This window comes from Heterodontus francisci, chromosome 10, assembly GCF_036365525.1.
Source record: "Heterodontus francisci isolate sHetFra1 chromosome 10, sHetFra1.hap1, whole genome shotgun sequence".
In the NCBI taxonomy this organism is placed as follows: Eukaryota; Metazoa; Chordata; class Chondrichthyes; order Heterodontiformes; family Heterodontidae; genus Heterodontus; species Heterodontus francisci.
Window position 1 is genome coordinate 107,832,386 of NC_090380.1, and position 24,280 is coordinate 107,856,665.

At 45.4% G+C, this 24,280-nt stretch overlaps 1 protein-coding gene across 1 annotated transcript in view; it reads left to right on the forward strand.

Annotated features, from left to right (window-relative positions):
- The window catches only part of cyyr1 (cysteine/tyrosine-rich 1), a 75,962-nt gene extending 60,672 nt beyond the window's left edge, over nucleotides 1-15,290 (forward strand). Inside the window, exons 3-4 of the mRNA XM_068040063.1 lie at nucleotides 2,090-2,247; nucleotides 14,747-15,290. Of these exons, the coding sequence (XP_067896164.1) occupies nucleotides 2,090-2,247; nucleotides 14,747-14,883 (295 nt within the window). The 3' untranslated portion in view covers nucleotides 14,884-15,290. The remainder of the gene's footprint in view (nucleotides 1-2,089; nucleotides 2,248-14,746) is intronic.
- Nucleotides 15,291-24,280: the final 8,990 nt, after the last annotated feature.

Consider the following 24,280-nt stretch of genomic DNA (forward strand, 5'->3'; position numbering starts at 1 on the left):
AGTCCAGGAGCTAACAGCCTTCTGAGTTCAAATTCCCTGTTGGAAGTTCGAATTCAAAAAACTTGAAGAGTCAGACAGTCAGTGACTAAACTGGCCAGACCACGTCTGTTTGTATATTCGGACATCTTAATAGTTAACCTGGAATACCTCAATGCCTGGTAATCAAAACTCCATTGTGGATTAAATTGGATTAATTTGTCCTTTGAAGTACTTGTCTGTTGATATGCTAAAGTCTCTCTCCAGCCAACGTCTCCAATTTTTTTTTAAGCAAGTTCTTTCTTCATCATCAGCAGTTTAAAATCAATGTTCATGTGGCAAAAGTAATTTTCCTCATTCTTGACAGGTGGGGGGCTTGCCTGACACCCCAACTGGAGTACTGCATCTAGTTCTGGTTACCACACTTCAGGAAGTATGTGAGGGTCCTTGAGGATGTAGAGGAGATTTACCAGAATGGTTTCAGGGATGGGGGATTTTAGTTACAAGGTTAGATTGGAAAAGCTGTGATTGTTCTCCTTGGAACAAAGGAGATTGAGGGGAGATTTGATAGAGACGTGCAAGATTGTGACAGGCTTAGATAAGTTAGACAAGGAAAAACTGTTCCCATTAATTAATGGTACCAAGGACTAGGGGACACTTTTCAGCAAGAGATGCAACGGGAATGTGAGAAAGAACTTTTTTACACAGCAGATGTTAATGACCTGGAACTCGCTGCCCGCAAGGTTTAGTTTTTAGTTTAGAGATACAGCAATGAAACAGGCCCTTCTGCCCACCGAGTCAGTGCCGACCATCAACCACCCATTTATACTAATCCTACACTAATTCCATGTTCCTACCACATCCCCACCTGTCCCTATATTTCCCTACCACCTACCTATACTAGGGGCAATTTATAATGGCCAATTTACCTATCAACCTGCAAGTCTTTGGCATGTGGGAGGAAACCGGAGCACCCGGAGGAAACCCACGCAGACACAGGGAGAACTTGCAAACTCCACACAGGCAGTACCTGGAATTGAACCCGGGTCGCTGGAGCTGTGAGGCTGCGGTGCTAACCACTGCGCCACTGTGCCGCCCATGGTGGTGGAAGTAGAGACAATCAACGATTTCAAAAGGAAATTGGATGGGCAATCAATTGGACGGGGATCAAGTGGTGTAGTGGGACTGACTGGATTGCTCTGTGGAGAGCCGGCATGGACTTGTTGGGCTGAATGGCCTCCTTCTGTGCCATAAATGACTCTATGACTGATGTCAAGGTAATACTATCACCACCTTTCAATTCTGATTAAGATCAAACTTTTCATTTGGTGCGTCCTTAATGTCCAGTTTGTCCCTGGTCAACATCCAGTCATTGTAAAGTTGGGGATTGGTGCTAAACATGTTTAAAACATTGAAAACTCAACAGTTAGTGAAACAAGTTGACAGGAACAGGAAGTCCATACATTAACCTTTAACTAGTAAACTCTAGCAATTTCTCTTATACCTTAATGGATGGCCAAAGATCATTTTCCCCAAAAAGAGTAGAATTAAAATTGCCATAAATTATTTAATATTTTTCCCTGTTCTCTCTTCCTTTTATGAAAACATTGTTTTTTTCTATGATACAGTTTCATAGGGAGTAGAAGCCAAGGTGTCATACTTTGTGTGAGCTGCTCTATGTTATTCAACTATGTAGGACATTGCAGTCTTCATCTCACCCAATCTCCATACGTGCACTTTCCAGCACAACGTCATGCGATAGCAAACAGGAGTGAGAATCCTAGCTGATTTTAGCCTTTCTAACCTAGGTGCACTGACATCTATCGTAGTACTCCTAGTTCAGCCCCAACTGAGATCAACTAATTTGGCACAAACTAGGAACAAAACCTGAAATCTTTTGGTTCCATATAATTTAGTACTCACAGTGCATTTGCCCACTTAAGTGTAGAGGGAACTTTTAAATGAATTTAGCAAGTTGCCCAAATGAGGAAATGTGTAAAATTATATTAGAACCAAAATACTATATGATATTTTTGTTCAAGATGACATTTAGTGATGCAAATAAATTTCCAATTACATTTCCATCTTGTGGTAACTACTCTTTCTTTTACAGAGGCACAGCAATAGCAGGTGTCGTATTTGGGATTGTCTTTCTCATGGGAGTGGTTGCTGGAATAGCCATTTGCATCTGCATGTGTATTAAAAACAACGGGAGTGCACGTGTGGGTGTGATACAGGCTTCTCATATCAATGCCGTCAGTCGATTCACTGGTAAGAAACAAAGTATCAGCAGAGCTTGGCTTGAACAGTCATTTATTGGACCTGAGCTTTCACTTTATCTATCCAACTCTTTCTGAATCACTGTCTATCTCTCCATTTAGCCATCTTCTCATTTAGACAATCAATCTCCATTAATTAGTCCACAACAGTCCCAGAGAAAACCCAGTGGTGGAATGCTTTAGGAATCAAAGGTCCAAAGTCAGTTTCCTCCCAACCATGTGACATTTATCAAATGTCATGTTTCAAATTACTCATGCACTGTATCCCAAAAGGCTGCATCTGCTGACAACGCTACTGCTAGGTGGCGCTGCTGTGGCACATGCGCAAATGCAGCATGTGCCACTAAAGCGTCACAGACTGCGACTTTAGGCAGCTGCCAGGACTAATGATGGTGCTGCTCAAATAATCACACGGAGACAAACTAACAAACACTTGTCAGCACACAATGGCGGAATGAGAGAGCGAACGAGCGGGCTGGGGAGCAGGCCGGGGGCCGGGACCGGGGGGTGGAGGGGGGGAGCGGCCAGCGAGTGGGCGAGCCAACGGGCCGGTGACGGAGGGGAGCGGAACGGCCGGCGAGTGAGCGAGCGAACGGGCCGGTGATGGAGGGAAGAGGAGCGGCTTGAGAGCGCAGCGGGGGGGGGGGGGGGGGGGGGGGGGAAGAGGGAGGAGGAGTGCGTTTTTCTGCGCATGCGCCATAAAGTTGCAACGGCAAAAGACGCACCGGCCGGTCCCCGCACCCGGCGACACCAAGGTCTTCGGCTGCTCGCACCCCGCAGCTCTCTACGGCCACTCGCTTCCGGCCCCCTCCATCCAGCCGTTCCCTCCAGTTGCAGATCCCCCATCCAGCCGCTTTCTCCCCTACTTCTCAACTGTACTTCAAGCATTGCAGCTGTCTGGTCCCTGCCTTTTGCATCCCCCTCTTCAGGAACTTCTGAATTTAACACCTTCCCACTACACCCCCACACCCCCTCTCTACCTCTCCCCCACCCCCTCTCCCTCCACCTCTCCCCCTCCCCCTCTCTACCTCCCACCCCCTACCTCCCTCACCCCCCTCTACCTCCCCCCTCTTCCCCAACCCCCCTCCCCCCCACTCCCCTCTGCTCCCACCACCCCACCTCCCCCTCTTCCCCCACCTCCCTCTTCCCCCACCCCCCCACCTCCCCCTCTTCCCCCACCTCCCCCTCACAAACCCCCCACCTCCCCCTCACATCCCACTTCCCATCCGCTCCCATTTAATCCTGCCTACTACTATCAGCATCACCTTCCATTTCTTTCGCTCTTATCTACCTTTGCCTTAAAGCAACATTGAGGATGGAGAACGGTGTGGCTGCACTCCCACCTCACCAGTTGTGTACACAGCAAGAGTATTCACATTTGTGCTACTACTGGACACGGCATGCTTGTTTCTTTTAGTGCTCAGTCTCTTCTTGCTGAATGTTCCCCAAGTGCATGACCGCTTTGGACACCCTCTCTGCTTGACAGGCAGCAGCTGGCAATTGTGGAGTCTCACAAGGCTCTGCATGGTTGTTTCAAGGGTGGATGGGGAAACAGGTGGCTGTGTGTCCATGTGCACTGCTCTGATGGGTGCAGGAACAGAGCAACTTACAACAGGGACTGGAGCACATGTACTGCCTGCACACAGCCCCAGACAATGGAAAGGATTTTAGTGCAGTGCAGTGGACTGGAGCACATGCAGTGCCCCAGACAATGGAAATGTTTTCAGAGCAACTTACAACAGGGACTGGAGCACATGCAGTGCCCCAGATAATGGAAATGTTTCCAGAGCAACTTGCAACAGGGACTGGAGCACATGTAGTGCGCCAGACAATGGAAATGTTTTCAGAGCCAATTACAACAGGGACTGGAGCACATTTACTGCCTGCACACAGCCCTAGACAATGGAAAGGGTTTTAGTGCACTGCTGTGGACTGGAGCACATGCAGTGCACCAGACAATGGAAATGTTTTCAGAACAACTTACCTTGGAGCAATCTCCTCTTCCTTATAAAAATGAAGCAGACTGAAATCTTCAAAACGACTAAATAATTCCAAGAAAACGCCCGACAAAACCTCTCCTCCTTCCACTTTCAGAAACTCACGCCGAAGCTTGACGCATGCGGGAATACCCGTTGGTGTTGCATAAAGCGCATGCACAGAGGCCGACCAGGCGCGTTGCCCAAAGATGCACACATCACGCGATGATGTCATCGGCGCATGCGCTAACCAGTCCTGGCAAGCCAGAATGTAGCGTATGCGCAGAGAGCAGGAGACCGTCTGCGCATGTGCGCACCGTGGCGCAGCCTGATGACGTCAGTGGCGGCCAACGTTGTCAGGAATCACTTTGATCCCAAAATATTATTTTCTGAGAGATCCATCTAATTTACCTCTCAACACTCAGATATCACCTCTCGTCATCTCATGTTATCCCTGCCTTCTACCTTGCCCTCCATTTTAGTATCTATTCATTTAGGTGAAAGGTGATAGAGGGAAATCAGAGAATTATAGACCAGTGATCCCAACATCTGTTGTCGGGAAGTTGTTAAGGTCTATAATTAAGGATAGGGTGACTAACAACCTTGAAAATTTTCAGCTGATCAGAAACAGCCAGCATTGATTTGTAAAGAGTGACGAATCTGATTGAATCTTTTGCAGATGTGACTAAAGTAGTGGACAGGGGTCTATGAATGTTATTTATATGGGCTTCCAGAAGGCATTTGATAAAGTCCCTTTATAAGAGACTGTTAGCTAAAGTTGAAACTCATGGAATTGAAGGCAAATTATTGACCTAGTTAGGACATTGGCTAAGTGAAAGAGAACAGAGTCGGGTTAATGGGCAGGTACTCCAGTAGACAAGATGTGATGAGTGGTGTCTCGCAAGGATCTCTGTTGGAGCCTCAACTATTCATTGTATTCATTAATGACTTAGATGATGGAAAGGCACATATTCAAATCTGCTGATGACACTGATAGGTGGTATTGTAAGCAGTATAGATGGAAGTGCAGAATTACAAAGAGTTATTGATAGATTAAGTGAATGGGCAGAATCATGGCAAATGGATTTCAATGTAGGCAAAAGTGAGGTCATAAACTTTGGACCTAAAAAAGGAAGAACAGGGGATTTCTAAATGGTGAAAAGCTAGAAACAGTGGCGGTCCAGAGATTTGTGGGTCCAGGTACGTAGATCGTTAAAATGTCATGAACAGGTACAGAAGATAATCAAAAAGGCCTTTAAATGTAAGGGAATAGAATACAAGAGGGTAGAAGTCATGCCCTCAGATATACAAAACCCTGGTTAGACTACACCTGGAGAACAGTGAGCAGTTCTGGGCACCATACCTTAAGGAGAATATTGTGGCTTTGGAGCAAGTGTAACTTAGATTTACTAGAATAATGTCTGGACTCCAAGGGTTAAGCTACAAGGAGAGATTAAACAAACTCAGATGAAGGGTCACTGACCTGAAACGTTAATTCTGCTTCTCTCTCCACAGATGCTGCCAAACCTGCTGAGTTTTTCCAGCATTTCTTATTTTTATTTCAGATTTCCAGCATCTGAAGTATTTTGCTTTTATTAAACAAACTAGGGTTGTATTCCCAGGAATTTAGAAGATTAAGGAGTGATTGGAATCATAGGATGGTTACAGCACAGAAGGAGGCCATTCTGTCAGTCCAGTATGTGCTGGCTCTCTGCAAGAGCAATTCAGCTAGTCTCATTTCCCCTGCCCTTTCTCCATAACCCTGGAAATTTTTAATCATCATGTGCTTAACCAATTCCCTTTGAAAGCCACAATTGAATCTGCTTCTACCACTTTCTCAGGCAGTGCAAATCAGATCCTAGCCATGTGCTCTGTAAAAAAAATGTTTTCTCATGTCGCCTTTGGTTCTTTTGCCAATCACCTTAAATCTGAGTCGTCTGGCTCTCAACCCCTCTGCCAAAGGAACAGTTTATCTTCATTGACTATGTCTGGACCCCTCATGATTTTGAACACCTCTATCAAAGCTCCTCTCAACTTTCTCTAAGGAAAACAACCCTAGCTTCTCAAATCTATCCTCATAACTGAAGTCTGTCATCCCTGGAACCATTCTTGTAAATCTTTTCTGCCCCCTCTCTAAAACCTTTATATCTTTCCTAATGTGCAGTGCCCAGAATTGGACACAGTACTCCAGTTGAGGCCGAACCAATGTTCATCATAACTTCCTTGCTTTTGTACTCCATGCCGCTATTTATAAATCCCAGGATCTCATATGCCTTTTTAACCATTTTCTCAATCTGCCCTGCCTCCTTCGACAATGTGTACACATATACGCCCAAGTTCCTGTACCCCCTTTAGAATTGTCCCCTTTCTTTTATTTTGCCTCTCCTCGTTCTTCCTATCAAAATATATCACCACATTTCTCTGCATTAAATTTTCTCTGCCATGCATCCTCCCATTCCACAAGCCTGTTTATGTCTTGTTCCCTAAATGTTCCCCTGCTGTCACCTGATCCATTTGACCCACCTCATTCCCTAGAAACTGATTTAGCAATGTCTCCTTCCTCATTGGGTTGGAACATTACTAATCAAGTAAATTCTTCTAACACACTTCAGAAACTCTTCTCCCTCTCTGCCCTTTACACTATTGCTATCCCAGTTTATATTAGGGTAATTAAAGTCCCCTATTTTCACTACTGTATAGTTCTTGCACTTTTGTATAATTTCCCCGTAGATTTGCTCCTCTATATCTTTCCCACTACTTGGTGGCCTGTAGAATACACCCAGTGGTGTAATGGTACCTCTATTGTTTCTTAACTCTAACCAACAGATTCTGTCCTTTACCACTCCAGGATATCCTATCTCTCTAACACTGTAATATTTTCCTTAATCAATACTGCCACCCCCACCCCCCCGCCCCCCGGCTTCCTTTCTTTCCTTCCCTATCTTTCCTGAACACCTTGTATCCAGGGATGTTGCCATGACATCATATTCCCATGTGGCTATTTGCACCTGCAACTCATCAAACCTATTTACCACACTCTGCGGATTTACATATATGCATTGTAAACCTGAATTATACATTACTGTATTTCATCTTAGTCTGACCCCACCTAATACCCTACTATTACATACTGTAGTGCTATCTGTCTCTTCCATCCTTTGTGCACCTTGCTTATACTTCCTAAAGCTACATCCTCGTTCAAATCCCCCTGCCAAGTTAGTTTAAATCATCTTCAACAGCACTAGCAAACCACCCTGCGAGGACATTGTTAAAAGGCAACCCATCTGGTCTGGACAGGTCCCACCTTCCCCAGAACTGGTCGCAATGCCCCAAGAATCTAAAGCCTTCACCATTTCTCCAGTCATACATTCATCTGCTTTATCCTTCTATTTCTATACTCTCTAGCATGTGGCATGGGAATAATCCAGAGAATACTACCTTTACGGTTCTACTTCCTAGGTTCCTTCCTAGCTCCCTAAAATCTTCCTGTAGGACCTCATCCCTCTTTCTACCTATGTCATTGGTACTGATAGGGACCATGACCTCTGGCTATTCAACCTCCCCCCTCAGAGTGCTCGGCAGCCACTCAGTGACATCCTTTACCCTGGCACGAGGGAGGCAACATACTGTAGATGAGTTTGATCAAAGTTTTCAAGACATTAAGGGGAACAGATAGGGTAGATGATGAGAAACAATTTTCACTACTTGGGGAATCTAGGGGTAGAATTTTGAGCCCCTGCCAGGGCTGGGAATGTAGGCTGCCGGGAGCTAAAACAGCCCCGCTAGCTGGCGTTCTGATTCCTTGACTCCACCCACCTCCAGGCCATGTTTGGGGCAGCGGGATTGGGCAGGGGGTGGGGGGGGGAGGGGGAGCAGGGTCATCGGCCCACAAGCAGCGGGTAGCTGGCCTGGCTCATTAAGATCCTAGTAAGGCCAATTAAAAGAGTCTGACTGGAGTTTTCCAGTTGGCCTCTAGGTTCCTGCAGGTGGTGGGGGCCAGTTTAGGTACCTAGAGACAGTCTCCCAGCAGCAGGCCAGGCCCAGTGCTCCAGATAGACCTAGAGGCCCTCCCTGTCTGGCTGGGTGCAGCAGTCACACACCACCCTGTAGAGGGGCTCCCCCACTAACCAACCCCTACCTCCTCCCGCAGTGGCTGCAAAAGCCATTTTTTAATTTAAGATTTAAAAATGTTGGAGAGAGGGCACCTTTATTTTGAAGGGCTGTCTCCTTTACTTACCCTCTATAACAGTCTGCTGCTCCTTTCTAGTTGGAAGGCCTGTGTTGTGATCCCCATAGAGATCAACAAACCAAAAGAGACAAATTTACCAAATGACCCCAATAGAAGAACCGAATGGACAAGATTTCACTTTTATAAATCTTACTTTAACAATCAAACCAAAATTAGTATAAATTAAACATGAATTAACAGACAAATCACAGTAAATATATATATTATAAATGATATAGTAACTATCAGATACAACAAAGATAAATCTCACAGCTTTATTAGTCAGTACACTCAGAATATAGAGCACCGATTATCGCCACAGTCCTTCAAAGCTCTGAACTTCTTCAACTGGTTTCCTCAATGATTTAGAGTTCCCTTTCAAACAAACTTCACAGTTAAGGTCTTCCGACTGTAGTTCACTTTCAACATGAGCTCCAAAGCTAAGGTCTTCCCTAAAACGGTGCATTTTTCCAGAACTTTCTCAGTTCCACTCATGACAGGCTTGATGGTGTGGATTCACCAACAGTATCCTTTATCCTAGTCCTAGTCCTGACCACCGTGTACACGGTACTGTCAGGTCTGGTTAACCAGTAAGTAACAGAGATAGCCCCTGGATCTAGCCTTTACTTTATCCCAACCTGCCTGCAATGCACCCTCCGGTCCGATGGCTCTCTCCTACCTGACTTCACCCAGCTCTTTTCTCCCTAGCAACCCAAAGGTTCGTTTCAGACTGCTAGGACAATGTGTTCCCAAAAAAAGAAACAAACATTGTAAACCAGGGTCACAGCACCTGCTGGAACATTCGACAAGTCATCCGTCTGAACCACAGCTCGCACGAGTTTCCCCTTGGTTCCCACAAACCGCAGATTCCATCACATCTTCCCCTTTGGGAAGAGGAAGATTTTACCGAAGTTTTAAAAATGTTTTTAACATCATAGACATTTTAACAAATATTTTATTTCATATTGTGCAGGTAACATTTTTCCTAAAGCAAGTGGCAGCAGTTTTGCTTTCAGGAGGAAGTAATTTTTTCGTAATCTCAACTTTGGTGGCACTGCTACATATTTTTTCTGCAACTGGGAAGTGAGACTTTCATCTGGACTCTGGGTCAAAATATGTTGAACATTTTCATGCTTCAGCTGATGCGTTTATGCTTATTAAGCTTCCGAGAGAAGTAGCTAACGGGCCATTCCATACAAGCATCATCATCTTGAAGCAGCACTCCTCCTACTCCTACGTCACTGGCGTAGATAGCTGCCTTGAATGGCTTGCTAAAATCTGCAGCTCCAAGAACTGGTTCCTTTATCAAAATGGCCTTTAACTTCTCAAATGCTGTTTGGCATGAGTCTGACCATTGAAACTTCATTGTTTTAAAACAAATTTGCCAATGGGGTGACTACTGTACTGAAATTAGGGTTACATTTCCTGTAGAACCCACACATACCCAGAAACAGTAACATTTCTTTCTTTGTCTTGGGTACAGGAAAGTCTATTATCATCTGAACCTTGGCCTTTCGTGGTAACACTTGACCTTGACCCACGATATGTCCTAAATAAGTGACTTTGGCAATGGCAAACTCGTTCTTTGCTAGGTTTATGACAAGGTTACCTTGGCCAGCCTGTCAAATAGAGCTTTCAAATGTCTGATGTGATCAATCCAAATGTTGCTGTACAGCAAAAGGTCATTGATGTACACAACACAATTACTCAACCCATCACACGTTCTTCCATGGGTCATCTTAGTCTGCATGCATTTCCTGTCTGAAATAAGCCTTCTTGCTGTATCATACTTTTGTGGCAACCTTTTCCATTCTTTATTCCAATGTACATGTTTATAATGGAAATGGCCTATGTAAGCTTAATTCCATCACATTGGCTATACAGCTTCGAGACCCCGCCCATCATCCTTAATTGGAAGCTGAGCCGGCCCCCGAGAAAATGGCAATGAGTGACTGTTACCTGCCCAGGGGCGGGTTTGGGACCTGGAAACAGTCCCGACATTTGTTTCCTGCTCCCGGAGGGAAAATCCTGCCCTAGGACTAGGGGACATAGTCTAAAAATAAGAGCCCAACCTTTCAGGAGTGAAATTAGGAAACACTTCTTCACACAAAGGGTGGCAGAAGTTTAGAACTCTCTTCCACAAACAGCAATTGATGTTAGATCAATTGTTAATTTTAAAACAAAGATTAATGGATTTTTGTTAGTATTAAGGGTTATGGGGCAAAGACAGTATGTGGAGTTAGGTCATAGATCAGCCATGATCTCAATGAATGGCGGAACAGGCTCAAGGGGCTAAATAGAGTCATAGAAGGGGCCTCCACCTGTCCCTACGGTCGGATTCCACCCCCCCCAACCGCCCCTGCAGGAGCAGGCTAGGAGGTAGTTGGGGGGTGCGTAAAATAGGTGGGGGGTTGCCGTGCCCTTCGCCTACCTGTCCCCACTGCTATTTTACTAGCAGCAGGTGAGGTGGCAGACGGTTGCCCATCCTTAAGCCAATTGAGGCCTTTAAGTGGCCGATTAATGGTTACTTAAGGGCCTCTTCCCACCGCCACTGGCATTTTACCAACATCAGACGGGCACTTCGGCACCTGAGGATGCCGCCTAGTAATACCTGGCAGCCTCCTCGCGGGCTGGGGGGAGGGAAACAGGCCTGATCGAGCAGCCTATGCCCCATGGAGGGCCCCTCCAGCAGCACAGGCTGCCCCCACTGAAGCAACTCGCTGTCCAAAATTTTGACCATCCCCAGCCCCACTGAGGCCCAGCCGATTGTCCCTGGGAGACCCCCATACACTTAGCTCGATTCCAGGGCCTCCTTCATTGTTGCTGGTCCTAGCCGGCAGTGGCGGTGCTGAGACTGAAGAGCTGTCAGCCCTCTGAATGGCCAGCAGCTCTTGGAAGCAGGACTTCCTGCCTCAGAGGGGCGGAAGCCCCGACTGCAGCCAATTAGGGCCTGGGCCACACAAAATAGCATCTTGGCTTACAAGCCCAGTGGAGGTGGGCTCACCCGGCTTTCTAGCCGGTGGACGGGCCCACCGCGTCATCATTAAATTCCGGCCTATGTTTCGATTCAATTTGAATTCCTGACCTAACAGAAATCTTTTAAGTGATATGTGTGATCAGTAAGAATGACACAACCCACTAAAATATAATATGCTGAGTTTATCATTAAGTGTGACGTATATCAAAATAGTATAATTTTTATTAAACAAAAATAAGCTGGCTCTCCCTAATGATACTTGGGGAGTGTTGCTTATTTTCATTTCACTATCTGCCTCTCTTTATCCATTAATCTCTCTCTCCCCATTGATCAATGTATATTTTTCTCTATCCATTTATCCATATCTGCATATTACACTCTCCAAGTCTCGAATCATTTCAGAATATAACAATTTTTCCACTTGTGTATCATCACCTCCGGATAGCCGTCTCTTTTATCTGTCTGTCTCCTTCATTCATAGCTTTCAATTTCATTTTCTCTTTATTAATCTATTTTGATATTGCTTCATCTCTTCTCTGTCACGATCTTTTCTTGTCACTGTCATTCTGCCATTTCATATCTTCAAGCCTTCCAAAGAAGATAAGTTAATTAATTTTCTAACAAAACCATTGAGCGATTTGACACTCTTTTTCCTTCTGAAACAAATGTATTTCCTAAAAAATAATTTTTAAAAGAAGCACCCAACTAACCACTCAATTCTTTTAAGACCTGGATACATTATGGCTGCAAAATTCGGTTGCCATATAGCCCATATTTTTGGCACTATGAGTGCCTTTTTGGGTCCAAACTGGTGCCCACAGCCAGCGCACACACATCTGGTGTTGACCAAACCAGACACCATTTTGGTTAAGAGTCACTCCAGCACAGGCGCAGGAAATGTGCGCTGGAAGTATGCAGAGTAGGAAGATCATGACAACAGTCAGCACGAAACACTGATTTGACGTTAGCAGTACCATTTTTGACCTGAAAGCTCCAACTAATACCCTATCTTAAACTTGCACCGCTGAATATGTATTCAGCAGCTGGAAAGTCCCCTCAACAGCTCTATGTATAGGGATCATACTTTCAGTTTAGTTACGAATTGATTTCTACTGGCTGTTGCTGAGTTTGTAGAATTGTTTGGTGTTTTGTACTGCTATTTAAAGTTGCTGATGTCAACAGAGAGTGGTGTGGAACATGCTGAAGGCCTTGGTTCTGATTTCATGGGTTCTGCTCAAAGCACTTGCTCCCAGACATGTGTTCAGTAGTTTGTATCCCCTTTGGCCTGCAGCAAGACAGAGAGAATAAGCAGAGTCGTCACAGATGAGGACAAGCTGCTCGAGGAGGGAGGAGGAGAAGGGCTGTCAGCAAGAGGCCATATCCCCCCAGCATCTTCAGGGAGCAATTCTCCTATGTCAACCTCAGCAAGGAACAGTGTGTCAGACATCCCTGCTTCACTAGGCAGGTGCTCAGTGAAATTTAAATACCTGATGCAGCCAAAAATACAGCCTCAGAGCAGGACAAGGACGTCACTGCCAGTGAAGGTGTCCGTTGCCATGAACTTTTATGCATCGGACTCTTTCCAGGCTGGAGCAAACGATATTTGCAACAACTCTGTTCACCATCCACTGTTGCATAAGGAAAATCACTGAAGCTCTGTATGCAAATAGAGCTGAATACATTTAATTCTGTCTTGTCAGAGAAAAGTAGGAGAGTGAGCATGTAGCTTCGCCGAGATTGCAGGCTTCCCCATGGTGCAGGGTGCCATTGGCTGCACACATGTCGCTTTGCAAGAGCCGCATGTAAATTCTGAGATGTACTGCAACCAGAAGGGATTTCACTCCCTCAATGACCAGCTAATGTGTGACCACACTCAGTGCAACATGCACGTCAATGCTTGTAACATGGCAGCAGTCATGGTGCCTTCATTCTCCAGCAGCCTGCTGTACCATCTGCATCTGAGGCACAACCACAAACCGGAGGGAGGCTACATAGGACAAGGACTATCTGCCGACAGCATGACTGACGACTCCGGTGCGCAACCCATGCACATGTAGGTGCATGCATAGAATGAAAATCATGCTGCCACGTAAAATGTGATCGAGCAGACCATTGGGGTGCTTAAACAATGCTTCCACTTCATGGACCGCTCTGGAGGAGCCCTGCAGTACTCACTAAAACGCGTGTCATGATGCATCATGGTCTGTTGCATGGTGTACAGCCTTGTCATCAAGAGGGCACAGACCTTGCCACCAGGTATAGCAAGCAGCTGAGGACAAGGATGAAGAAGAGGAGCAGGGAGGGAGGAGGCAACCAAAAACATCTCCTTTCTGCCAGACTTTCCATGATTGAGTTCATCTGACTGCTGTACCAGTAACACAATCCCAATTCATCAACAGTTCTACACCTCACCTTTCCTATGTTCCCTCTTGGCCATAATGCTAAAATAAAGCCACCACAGAACAAACATTCCAAACCAACTTTATAAATCAGATCATCCAATATTACTTACCAAAGTGAACTAATCACCCTTGTGCAATTCTTTAGTATCTGTCTTCCATGTGCCTTTGCCAGTCCTAGTGCTCCAACTCACTACTACCTCTGGCTGCAGCATAGTTGGAGGACCATCTCGAGCAGCTCTGGCCTTGAATATTAACAAGTACTTTCCAGCAGGGATGGCAATCATGAGGAAAAACCCTAAATGATTTTCCCCCTCTCATGCGTAAGGGCACTAAAGATAATTGGAGCGACCATTTTTGCAGTATCAGCTTAGGCCAGCTAAGTTAGTACAGACCAAGGATCGAACAGGGGACTATCTTGAGGATTTCCTTCTTTATTTACAGATAGTTACCCCTATATCAAGTGGATAAAGTATTATTATATGGCTGAGGCACTGTACTATAGCATTTATGTGATAGAAACACAGATGGCAATATGAGCACAAGAATAAGTATAGCTTTCGATGGGTGTCTGAGTAACAGTTCTATAAGGCCTTCATTTCTTCTTGCCATCTGGATAACTGTGAAACTGTCAGCAACAAAAAAAATTCTCTCACATCAGGAATGCAAGAGAAATCAAGTCCTAGTTACTCAATTATGGTGTGATATAATTCTACTGATTATCACTGGGAAGGTGAAATAAAACGTTATGTGTGTGGGTGTCTGCTATCTAATAATTTATTAAGTTTTTTTTGCTGTTGACAATGTTTAAGAGTAGACTAACTTTTTTTGAATATTCTTGTTGTCTCTTTGTGCATTTTTATGGCTGCCTCCTCAGTTCATTTGTTTTATTTCTAATTTTTTCTTTTCAGTACCCCCTCCTCCGCCTTACAGCTATGACTATGAGATGGATTATCCTGCGGATCTCCCCCCACCTTACACTCCTACGCCTCAAGCTTCCCTGCAATATACCCCACCCCCACCTTATCCGGGCTGCTCAAGAAAATAAATTCTCACGTGACATTATTAAACGCAACGAATTGGAAGCTGATTGTGACTGCATTGCTCTAATAATAAATGAGAGTGGGCTGTGCCCCAGGCTGCAATAAGAAAAGCACCATCGTCCCTCTGATTTATTCTATCTCTGTGCCAAGACAATAATTGCACTCTCAGCTCTTCAGGCAATTTTCTTTCCTGTGCTCCTATCAACTAGAAAGATTGGATTTTTTTAGATAAGTTATTAGATTTAACACTGTAGTCATATGTCATTGTAAATTATGAAACTACTGATTTCTCTATCAACATCCAAACATTTAACTGGCAAATCCCAACGACCATAAGAGAGAGTAGCTACTGAGGATCAGTATATGCGAAACGAGATGAAGTGGCTCATTTCCACAAATGTAAAGATGAACAGGGAGTTAAACTAAAATAAAACAGACGGATATTTATAAAAGCTATTGAGTAAATGGGTTTACTTTTTTTACACGTCTTTATTGTTTTCATTAACAAAGCTGTAAGAAAGAAATTGTACATATTATGCCAGAACAACAGCAAAGCCTGTGTACAGAAAAACATAAATATGATTCCAAGATAACAACTGGACCTATGTACATAGAAACATGAATATTATCAAATGATAGTAATAGGGCCTATTCACAGAGAAACAAAAGTATTATCCCAGGATAGTAACAAAGCCTGTTCCTATAGAAACATGAATATTATCCCATGATACTTTGGAGTTCACACATAGAGAACTATGATTAACCCAGAATGGCCCTTGTGTACAAAAAGTATGAATGGAAACTACAGAGAAACATGAATATTAAGGATTGTCAATTACAATGACTTCTCTTCCTGCTCCCACAGTTACCTCTAGTGTCCCTCAAGGATCTATCCTTGGCCCTTTCCTATTTCTCATCTACATACTTTCCCTCAGCGACATCAACACTTGTATGCTGACAACACCCAACTCTGCCTCACCACCAACACTCTTGACTCCTCCACTGTTGCTAAGTTATCAAGACGACTTGTCCAACATCCAGTACTGGATGAGCAGAAAGTTCCTCCAATTAAATATTAGGAAGACCAAAGTGATTGTCTTCAGTCGCAGCAACAAAGTCCATTCCATAGCCATCGACTCCATCCCTCTCCCTGGCAACTGTCTGAGGCTGAACCAGACTGTTCACAAGATTACTGTCATATCTGGCCCCGAGATGAGCTTCTGACCACATATCCATGCCATCAGACTGTCAATCTCGACCTCTGTAACATAGCCCGACTCCATCTCAGCCTCATCTGCAGCTGAAAACCTCATCTATACTTTGTTACCTCTAGACTTGACTATTCCAACGTACTCCTAACTGGGCTCCCACATTCTTCCCTCCATAAACATGAGGTCATCCAAAACTCTGCTGTCCATATCCTTACTTATACCAAGCCCCGTTCACCCATCACACCTGTGATTGTTGACCTACAGTGGCTCCTAATTAAGCAACTCAATTTTAAAATTTACATCCTTGTTTTCAGACGCTGCCATGGCCTCTTTGCCCCTTCCTATCTCTGTAATCTCCCCCTCTCCTATCAACCCTCCGAGATATCTGTGCTCCTCTAATCCTGGCATCTCGAGCATTCCCAATTTCTATTGCTCCATCACTCGTAGCTGTGCCTACAGCTGCCGAGGCTGTAACCTCTAAAATTCCCTCCCTACACCTCTCTGCCTCGCTATCCTCCTTTAAAACGCTCCTTAAAACCTAACTCACGAAGCTTTTGGCCATCTGCCCTAATACTGCCTTATGTGGTTCAGTCTCAAATTTTACTTACAACACTCCCGTGATACACCCCATGGGATGTTTGATTATGTTGAAGGCACTATGTAAATACAGGTTGTTGTTGTTGAAATTGCCATTAACTTCTGTGATCAATGCATTAATGTTTTTGGTGATTAATTTTCAATGTGTGTAACTGGATTTCAAAAATAGTGCCAAGGAACTAAGATGTTCATTGTTTGCTAACTACCCAGCCTTTTCTCTTTAGAACAGTATTACACCACATGAATAATTCCCACCTAATCTTCGTCTTGTCTTTTCAAAATCAAAAATTAAATCAGTTAATTTACTTGACATTGACTGCTGTGGTGCCTGTCCTTGTCACTACTGCTTCCTAGCCATCCAACCGAGTGGTGGGAAGTGTAGGAACAGGTGGTAAGAAAAAAAATTATGTCAACCTAAAGGCTATTAGTTAGGAAGTAATATTACATGCCATGTAATGCTGGGTTGTTGAGGAGGTGGCATTCCTTTCCGGTGGTCAGAAAGGTGCCAGGTTGGATGAATGGATAGGGCAAAGAGTCATCTCTGAAAAAGGAAAGAGCTAAAAATAAAAGGAAAAAAAGAACTTGCATTTATATAACACCTTTTCATGATCTCAGGCGTCCCAAAGTGCTTTACAGTCAATGAAGTAATTTTGCAATGTCGGAAACATGTCAGCCAATTTGAACACCAGAAAGAGCACTGAAATAAATAACCAGATCATCTGTTTTAGGTGTTTGTTTTGGGATAACTGTTCACCAGAACACCAGATGAACATTCCTGTTCTTCTTTGAATCGTGTTGTGGGATATTTTACATTCAAATAAGAGGACCCTCTCACTCCCTCAGTACTGCACGGAAATACAAGTTTAGATTATGTATTCATGTCTCTGGAATGGGGCTTGAACCCACAACCTTCCGATTCAGAGGGGAGAATGCTATCAAGACTGAAACCAGTAAATAAAAAATAAAAGTTGAAAATAAAAAATATTACAGAGAGCAGACAAGGACTCGATGGGCCGAATGGCCTCCTTCTGTGCCACATGACTCTGTGACCCTTAAGTGGCTTTGTGTAATTTGAATAGTCTGTGCATCATGTGGTTAGTGTGGACCAATATTTAGAGTCATAACAGCACAGGAGGCCAATCGGCCCATCGAGTCCATGCCGGCTCTCTGCAAAGCAATCCAATCAATCCTGGCTCTATCCCTGCAGCCCTGTAAGTTTGTTTCCCTCAAGTGCCCATCCAATTTCCTTTTGAAATCATTCATCGTCTCTGCTTCCACCACCCTTGTAGGCAGCAAGTTCCAGGTCATCACCACTTGCTGCATAAAAAAGTTCTTTCTCACATCACCCCTGCGTCTCTTGACCAAAACCTTCAATCTGTGTACCCTAGTTCTTGTAACATCAGCTAATGGGAATAGCTTTTCTTCCTCTACCCTATCCAAACCTGTCAGAATCTTGTATACCTGCATCAAATCTCCCTTCAATCTCCTTTGCTGCAAGAACAACCCCAGTTCTCCAACCTAACCATGTAGCTAAAATCCCTCATCCCTGGAACCATTCTGGCAAATCTCCTCTGCACCCTCTCAAGGACCCTTACATCCTTCCTAAAGTGTGGTGACCAGACTGGATGCAATACTCTAGCTGTGACAGCTAGAACTTTGTAAAGGTGCAGCATAACCTCCCTGCTTTTGTATTCAGTATATTTATGACGCCCAAGATCCCATATGCTTTGCTAACTACGCCCTCCTACCAACTTTAAAGATCTAGGCACATGAACCCCCAGGTCCCTCCGTTCCTGTACACTCTTCAGAAATGTACCATTTTAGTCTATGTTGCCTCTCCCTATCCCTTTTGCCAAAATGCATCACCTCATATTTCTCTGTATTAAATTCCATCTGCCAATTGTCTGCCCATTCTGCTAGCCTATCAATGTCCTGTTACAGTTGATTGGTATCATCCTCACTATCTGCCATGGTATCATTGGCAAATTTTGAAATTTTACTCTGTATTCCAATATCCAAGTCATTTATGCATATCAAAAAAGTCAGTGGTCCTAGCACTGAACCTTGGCGAGCACCACTATCTACCATCCTCCAGTCTGAAAAACAACCATTTACCACAACTCGCTGTTTTCTGTGAAAACCGTTTATCACAACTCGTGCTTTCTGTTTTAAATGGAAGCAATCAAAGAAAAAAAGGAAAGGCTAAGCTTTATGGAGCAAAACACTAAAAATGATTGATTTGTGAATGTATATGTTCGGTATAATATCACAGAAGTGCATCTCGGCTGCTGTAGCACCTGCATGTTAAATATGCCTTCTGGAGGAAGGTTTGTAATGGAGTTCCACAGGGATCAGTGTTAGGATTCTTGCTCTTCATGATATATATCCCTCCCTAACAGCACTGTTGGTGTATCTGCACTCCAAGGACCATAGTGGTTCAAGAAGGCAGCTCACCATCACCTTCTCAAGGGCTATGAGGGATGGACAATAAATGCGGGCCTAGCCAGTGACACCCACATCCCATGAATGAATAATAAAAAAACCTAGACCTTGGTATACAGGGCACAATTTCAAAATCTGCGATGCTACGAAACTTGGAAGTATTGTGAACAGTGAGGAGGATCATGTAGAACTTCAAAAGGACATAGACGGGCTGGTGGATTGGCGGACAAGTGGCAGATGGAATTTAATGCAAAGAAGTGTGAAATTATTCATTTTGCGAGGAAGAATGCATGTGGTGAGTTACCAGGTGCAAGTGGACGGCAGCCAGGTCAAAGGCAAAAGATAATTTGAGTGCCAAGTCATCGTAGGGTGAGGTTGCAGGAGAGTTCTGCTGCGGCGGACCCAGATGAGGACTTTAATGGAGCATAAAGAGCGGAAACACAAAGTGGCGGCCACATAAAGAGCAGGAAAACGTAGCAGCGGCAGAATAAAAAGCAGAAACAGCAGCGACAGTATAAAGAGCAGGAACACAGAGTGTCGGCAGCAGCATTAAGAGCAGGAACAGAGTGACGACAGCATAAAGAGCAGGAATACAGAGCGGCGGCAGTATAAAGAGCAGGAACACAGAGCGGCGACAGTATAAAGAGCAGCAACACAGAGCAGCGACAGAATAGAGAGCAAAAACACAGAGCGGCAGCAGTATAAAGAGCAGGAATACAGAGCGGCGGCAGTATAAAGAGCAGGAACACAGGGCGGCACAGTATAAAGAGCAGGAACACAGAGCGGCAGCAGTATAAAGAGCAGGAACACAGGGCGGCACAGTATAAAGAGCAGGAACACAGAGTGGCGGCAGTATAAAGAGCAGGAACACAGAGCGGCGGCAGTATAAACAGCAGGAATACAGAGTGGCGGCAGCATGAAGAGCAGGAATACAGAGCGGCGGCAGTATAAAGAGCAGGAACACAGAGCGGCGGCAGTATGAAGAGCAGGAATACAGAGCGGCGGCAGTATAAAGAGCAGGAACACAGAGCGGCGGCAGTATGAAGAGCAGGAATACAGAGCGGCGGCAGTATAAACAGCAGGAATACAGAGCGGCGGCAGTATAAACAGCAGGAATACAGAGTGGCGGCAGTATAAAGAACAGGAATACAGAGTGGCGGCAGTATGAAGAGCAGGAATACAGAGCGGCGGCAGTATAAAGAGCAGGAACACAGAGCGGCGGCAGTATAAAGAGCAGGAATACAGAGTGGCGGCAGTATGAAGAGCAGGAATACAGAGTGGCGGCAGTATAAAGAGCAGGAACACAGAGCGGCGGCAGTATGAAGAGCAGGAATACAGAGCGGCGGCAGTATAAAGAGCAGGAACACAGAGCGGCGGCAGTATAAAGAGCAGGAACACAGAGCGGCGGCAGTATAAAGAGCAGGAATACAGAGTGGCGGCAGTATAAAGAGCAGGAACACAGAGCGGCGGCAGTATAAAGAGCAGGAACACAGAGCAGCGACAGTATAAAGAGCAGGAACAGAGTGACGACAGCATAAAGAGCAGGAATACAGAGCGGCGGCAGTATAAAGAGCAGGAACACAGAGCGGCGACAGTATAAAGAGCAGGAATACAGAGCGGCGGCAGTATAAAGAGCAGGAACACAGGGCGGCACACTATAAAGAGCAGGAACACAGGGCGGCACAGTATAAAGAGCAGGAACACAGAGCGGCAGCAGTATAAAGAGCAGGAACACAGGGCGGCACAGTATAAAGAGCAGGAACACAGAGTGGCGGCAGTATAAAGAGCAGGAACACAGAGTGGCGGCAGTATAAACAGCAGGAATACAGAGTGGCAGCAGTATGAAGAGCAGGAATACAGAGCGGCGGCAGTATAAAGAGCAGGAACACAGAGCGGCGGCAGTATGAAGAGCAGGAATACAGAGCGGCGGCAGTATAAAGAGCAGGAACACAGAGCGGCGGCAGTATGAAGAGCAGGAATACAGAGCGGCGGCAGTATAAACAGCAGGAATACAGAGCGGCGGCAGTATAAACAGCAGGAATACAGAGTGGCGGCAGTATAAAGAACAGGAATACAGAGTGGCGGCAGTATGAAGAGCAGGAATACAGAGCGGCGGCAGTATAAAGAGCAGGAACACAGTGCGGCGGCAGTATGAAGAGCAGGAATACAGAGTGGCGGCAGTATAAAGAGCAGGAACACAGAGCGGCGGCAGTATGAAGAGCAGGAATACAGAGCGGCGGCAGTATAAAGAGCAGGAACACAGAGCGGCGGCAGTATGAAGAGCAGGAATACAGAGCGGCGGCAGTATAAAGAGCAGGAACACAGAGCGGCGGCAGTATAAAGAGCAGGAACACAGAGCGGCGGCAGTATGAAGAGCAGGAATACAGAGCGGCGGCAGTATAAAGAGCAAAAACACAGAGCAGCACAGTATAAAGAGCAGGAACACAGAGCGGCGGCAGTATAAAGAGCAGGAACACAGAGCGGCGGCAGTATAAAGAGCAGGAACACAGAGTGGCACAGCATAAAGAGCAGGAACACAGAGCGGCAGCAGTATAAAGAGCAAAAACACAGATCAGCAGCAGTGTAAAGAACGCGAGCAGTGTGGCAGCTGTATAAAGAGCAGGAACACAGATCGGCAGCAGTATAAACAGCAGGAACACACAGAACGCTAGCATAAAGTGCTGGAACACAGAGCGGCAATAGTATAAAGAGCAGGAACACAGAACAGTGGCAGTATAAAGACCAGGAACACACAGCGGCGGCAGCATAAAGATCGAGAACACAATGCGGCGGCAGTGTAAAGAGCTGGACCACAGAACGGCAGCAGTATAAAGAGCGGGAATACAGAGAGGTGGCAGCAAAAAAGCAGGATTACAGAGCAGCAGCAGCATGAAGAGCAGAAACACAGAGCGGCGGCAGCATAAAGAGCAGGAACACAGAGCGGCAGCAGCATAAAGAGCAGGAACACAGAGCGGCGCAGCATAAAGAGCAGGAACACAGAGCAGCGGCAGCATAAAGAGCAGGAACACAGAGCAGCGGCAGCATAAAGAGTGGGAACACAGAGCAGCGGCAGTATAAACATCAGGAACACAGTGCGGCGGCAGAATAAAGAGGATACACAGAGCGGCGACAGTATAAAGAGCAAATCACAGAGCAGCGGCAGTATCAAGAGCAGAAACACAGAGCAGCAGCAGTATAAAGAGCAGGAACACAGAGCAGCGGCAGCATAAAGAGCAGGAACACAGAGCAGCGGCAGCATAAAGAGCAGGAACACAGAGCAGCGGCAGCATAAAGAGTAGGAACGCAGAGCAGCGGCAGCATAAAGAGCAGGAATACAGTGCAGCAACGGTATAAAGAACAGAGGAGGCAGCATAAAGAGACTGAGTGAGACGGGCAGAATTTAGAAGTGCAGCAGCAGCAGGAAGGAGCGAGACTGAGTGAGACCGGCAGAGTTTAAAAGTGCAGTGGCAGCAGGAAGCAGCGAGACTGAGTGAGACCGGCAGAGTTTAACAGAGCAGCAGCAGCGCGCCTGAGTCTTGAAAAAAAAAAGCTAAAACTGATGTCACAGGAGAGCTGCAAGGTGATTGGTTGGTGAGTCACTGCTGTTAGGGAATAGCTCGAAACAGCTGGGTAAGTATCTCAGGTTAAGAAAAGTTTGAAATTTTAACGTTTATTTCAAATATAGTAAATAGTGTTTTTTTTTTTAGAGAGTTCTGTAGTAACGAGGACCAGGGAAGAAGGGCCCTAGAGTAACTGATATTATTGGACATTAAGATCTTCCAGAAGGTTTAATTTAATTTAAAGGGTTAAGTCATGGCAGGAGAGCTCAAAGCCGTGGTGTGCTCCTTGTACTTCATGTCGGAAGCTAGGAATATTTCCAGTGCCCGGGACCAGCATGTGTGCAGGAAATGTATCCAACTGCAGCACCTGGAAGCCTGGGTTTTGGAGCTGAAGCGGCAGCTGGGGACACTGTGGATCATCCACGAGGCATAGTATCGTGGATATCACACCGCAGGCTCAGACCCCACAGGCAGGAGGGGAATGGGTGACCACCAGGTAGAGCAAGAGGACCAGGCAGGCAGTTCAGGAATCTCCTATGGCTATTCCCCTGCAAAACGGGTATACTGCTTTGGATGCTGTTGGGGGGGAATGGACTCTCAGGGGAAAGCAGCAACAGCACAATTCATTGCACATTCTGGGGGAGGTGGGACCAGTACAAACTGGACGGGTTATACCTGGGCAGGACCGGGACTGATGTCCTATGGGGGAGTATTTGCTAGAGTGGTTGGGGAGGGTTTAAACTAAAATGGCAGGAGGATGGGAACCTTTGCAAGGAGTCAGAGAAGGGGGGATCAAAGACAAGAACAAAAGAAGGTAAGGGGAATAAGAAAAGTGATAGGCAGAGAAATCAAGGGCCAGAATCAAACCGGGCCACAGTGGGAAGGGGACAAGTAATGTTAAAAAGACAAGCTTTGTGCCTTAACGTGCAGAGCATTCGCAATAAAGTGGATGAATTAATCATGCAAACAGATGTAAACGGGTAGGATATAGTCGGGGTTATGGAGACATGGCTGCAAGGTGACCAGGGATGGGAAATGAACATCCAGGGATATTCAGTATTTAGGAAGGGCAGACAAAAAGCAAAAGGCGGTGGAGTTACATTGCTGGTTAAAGAGGAAATTAACGCAATAGTGAGGAAAGATATTGGCTCTGACGATGTGGAATCTGTATGGGTAGAGCTGAGAAACACTAAGGGGCAAAAAACGTTAGTGGGGGTTGTATATAGACCCCAAAACTGTAGTGATGATGTTGGGAATGGCATTAAACATGAAATTAGAGATGCATGCGATAAAGGAACATCTATAATTATGGGTGATTTTAATCTGCATATAGATTGGGCAAACAAATTGGTCACAATACCGTAGAGGAGGAATTCTTGGACTGTATATGGGATGGTTTTCTGGACCAATACGTTGAGCAGCCAACTAGAGAACAGGCCATCCTAGACTGGGTATTGTGTAATGAGAGAGGAATAATTGACAGTCTAGTGGTGCGAGACCCCTTGGGGGACGAGCGACCATAATATGATAGAATTCTTCATCAAGGTGGAGAGTGACGTAGTTGATTCTGAGACTAGGGTCCTGAATCTTAG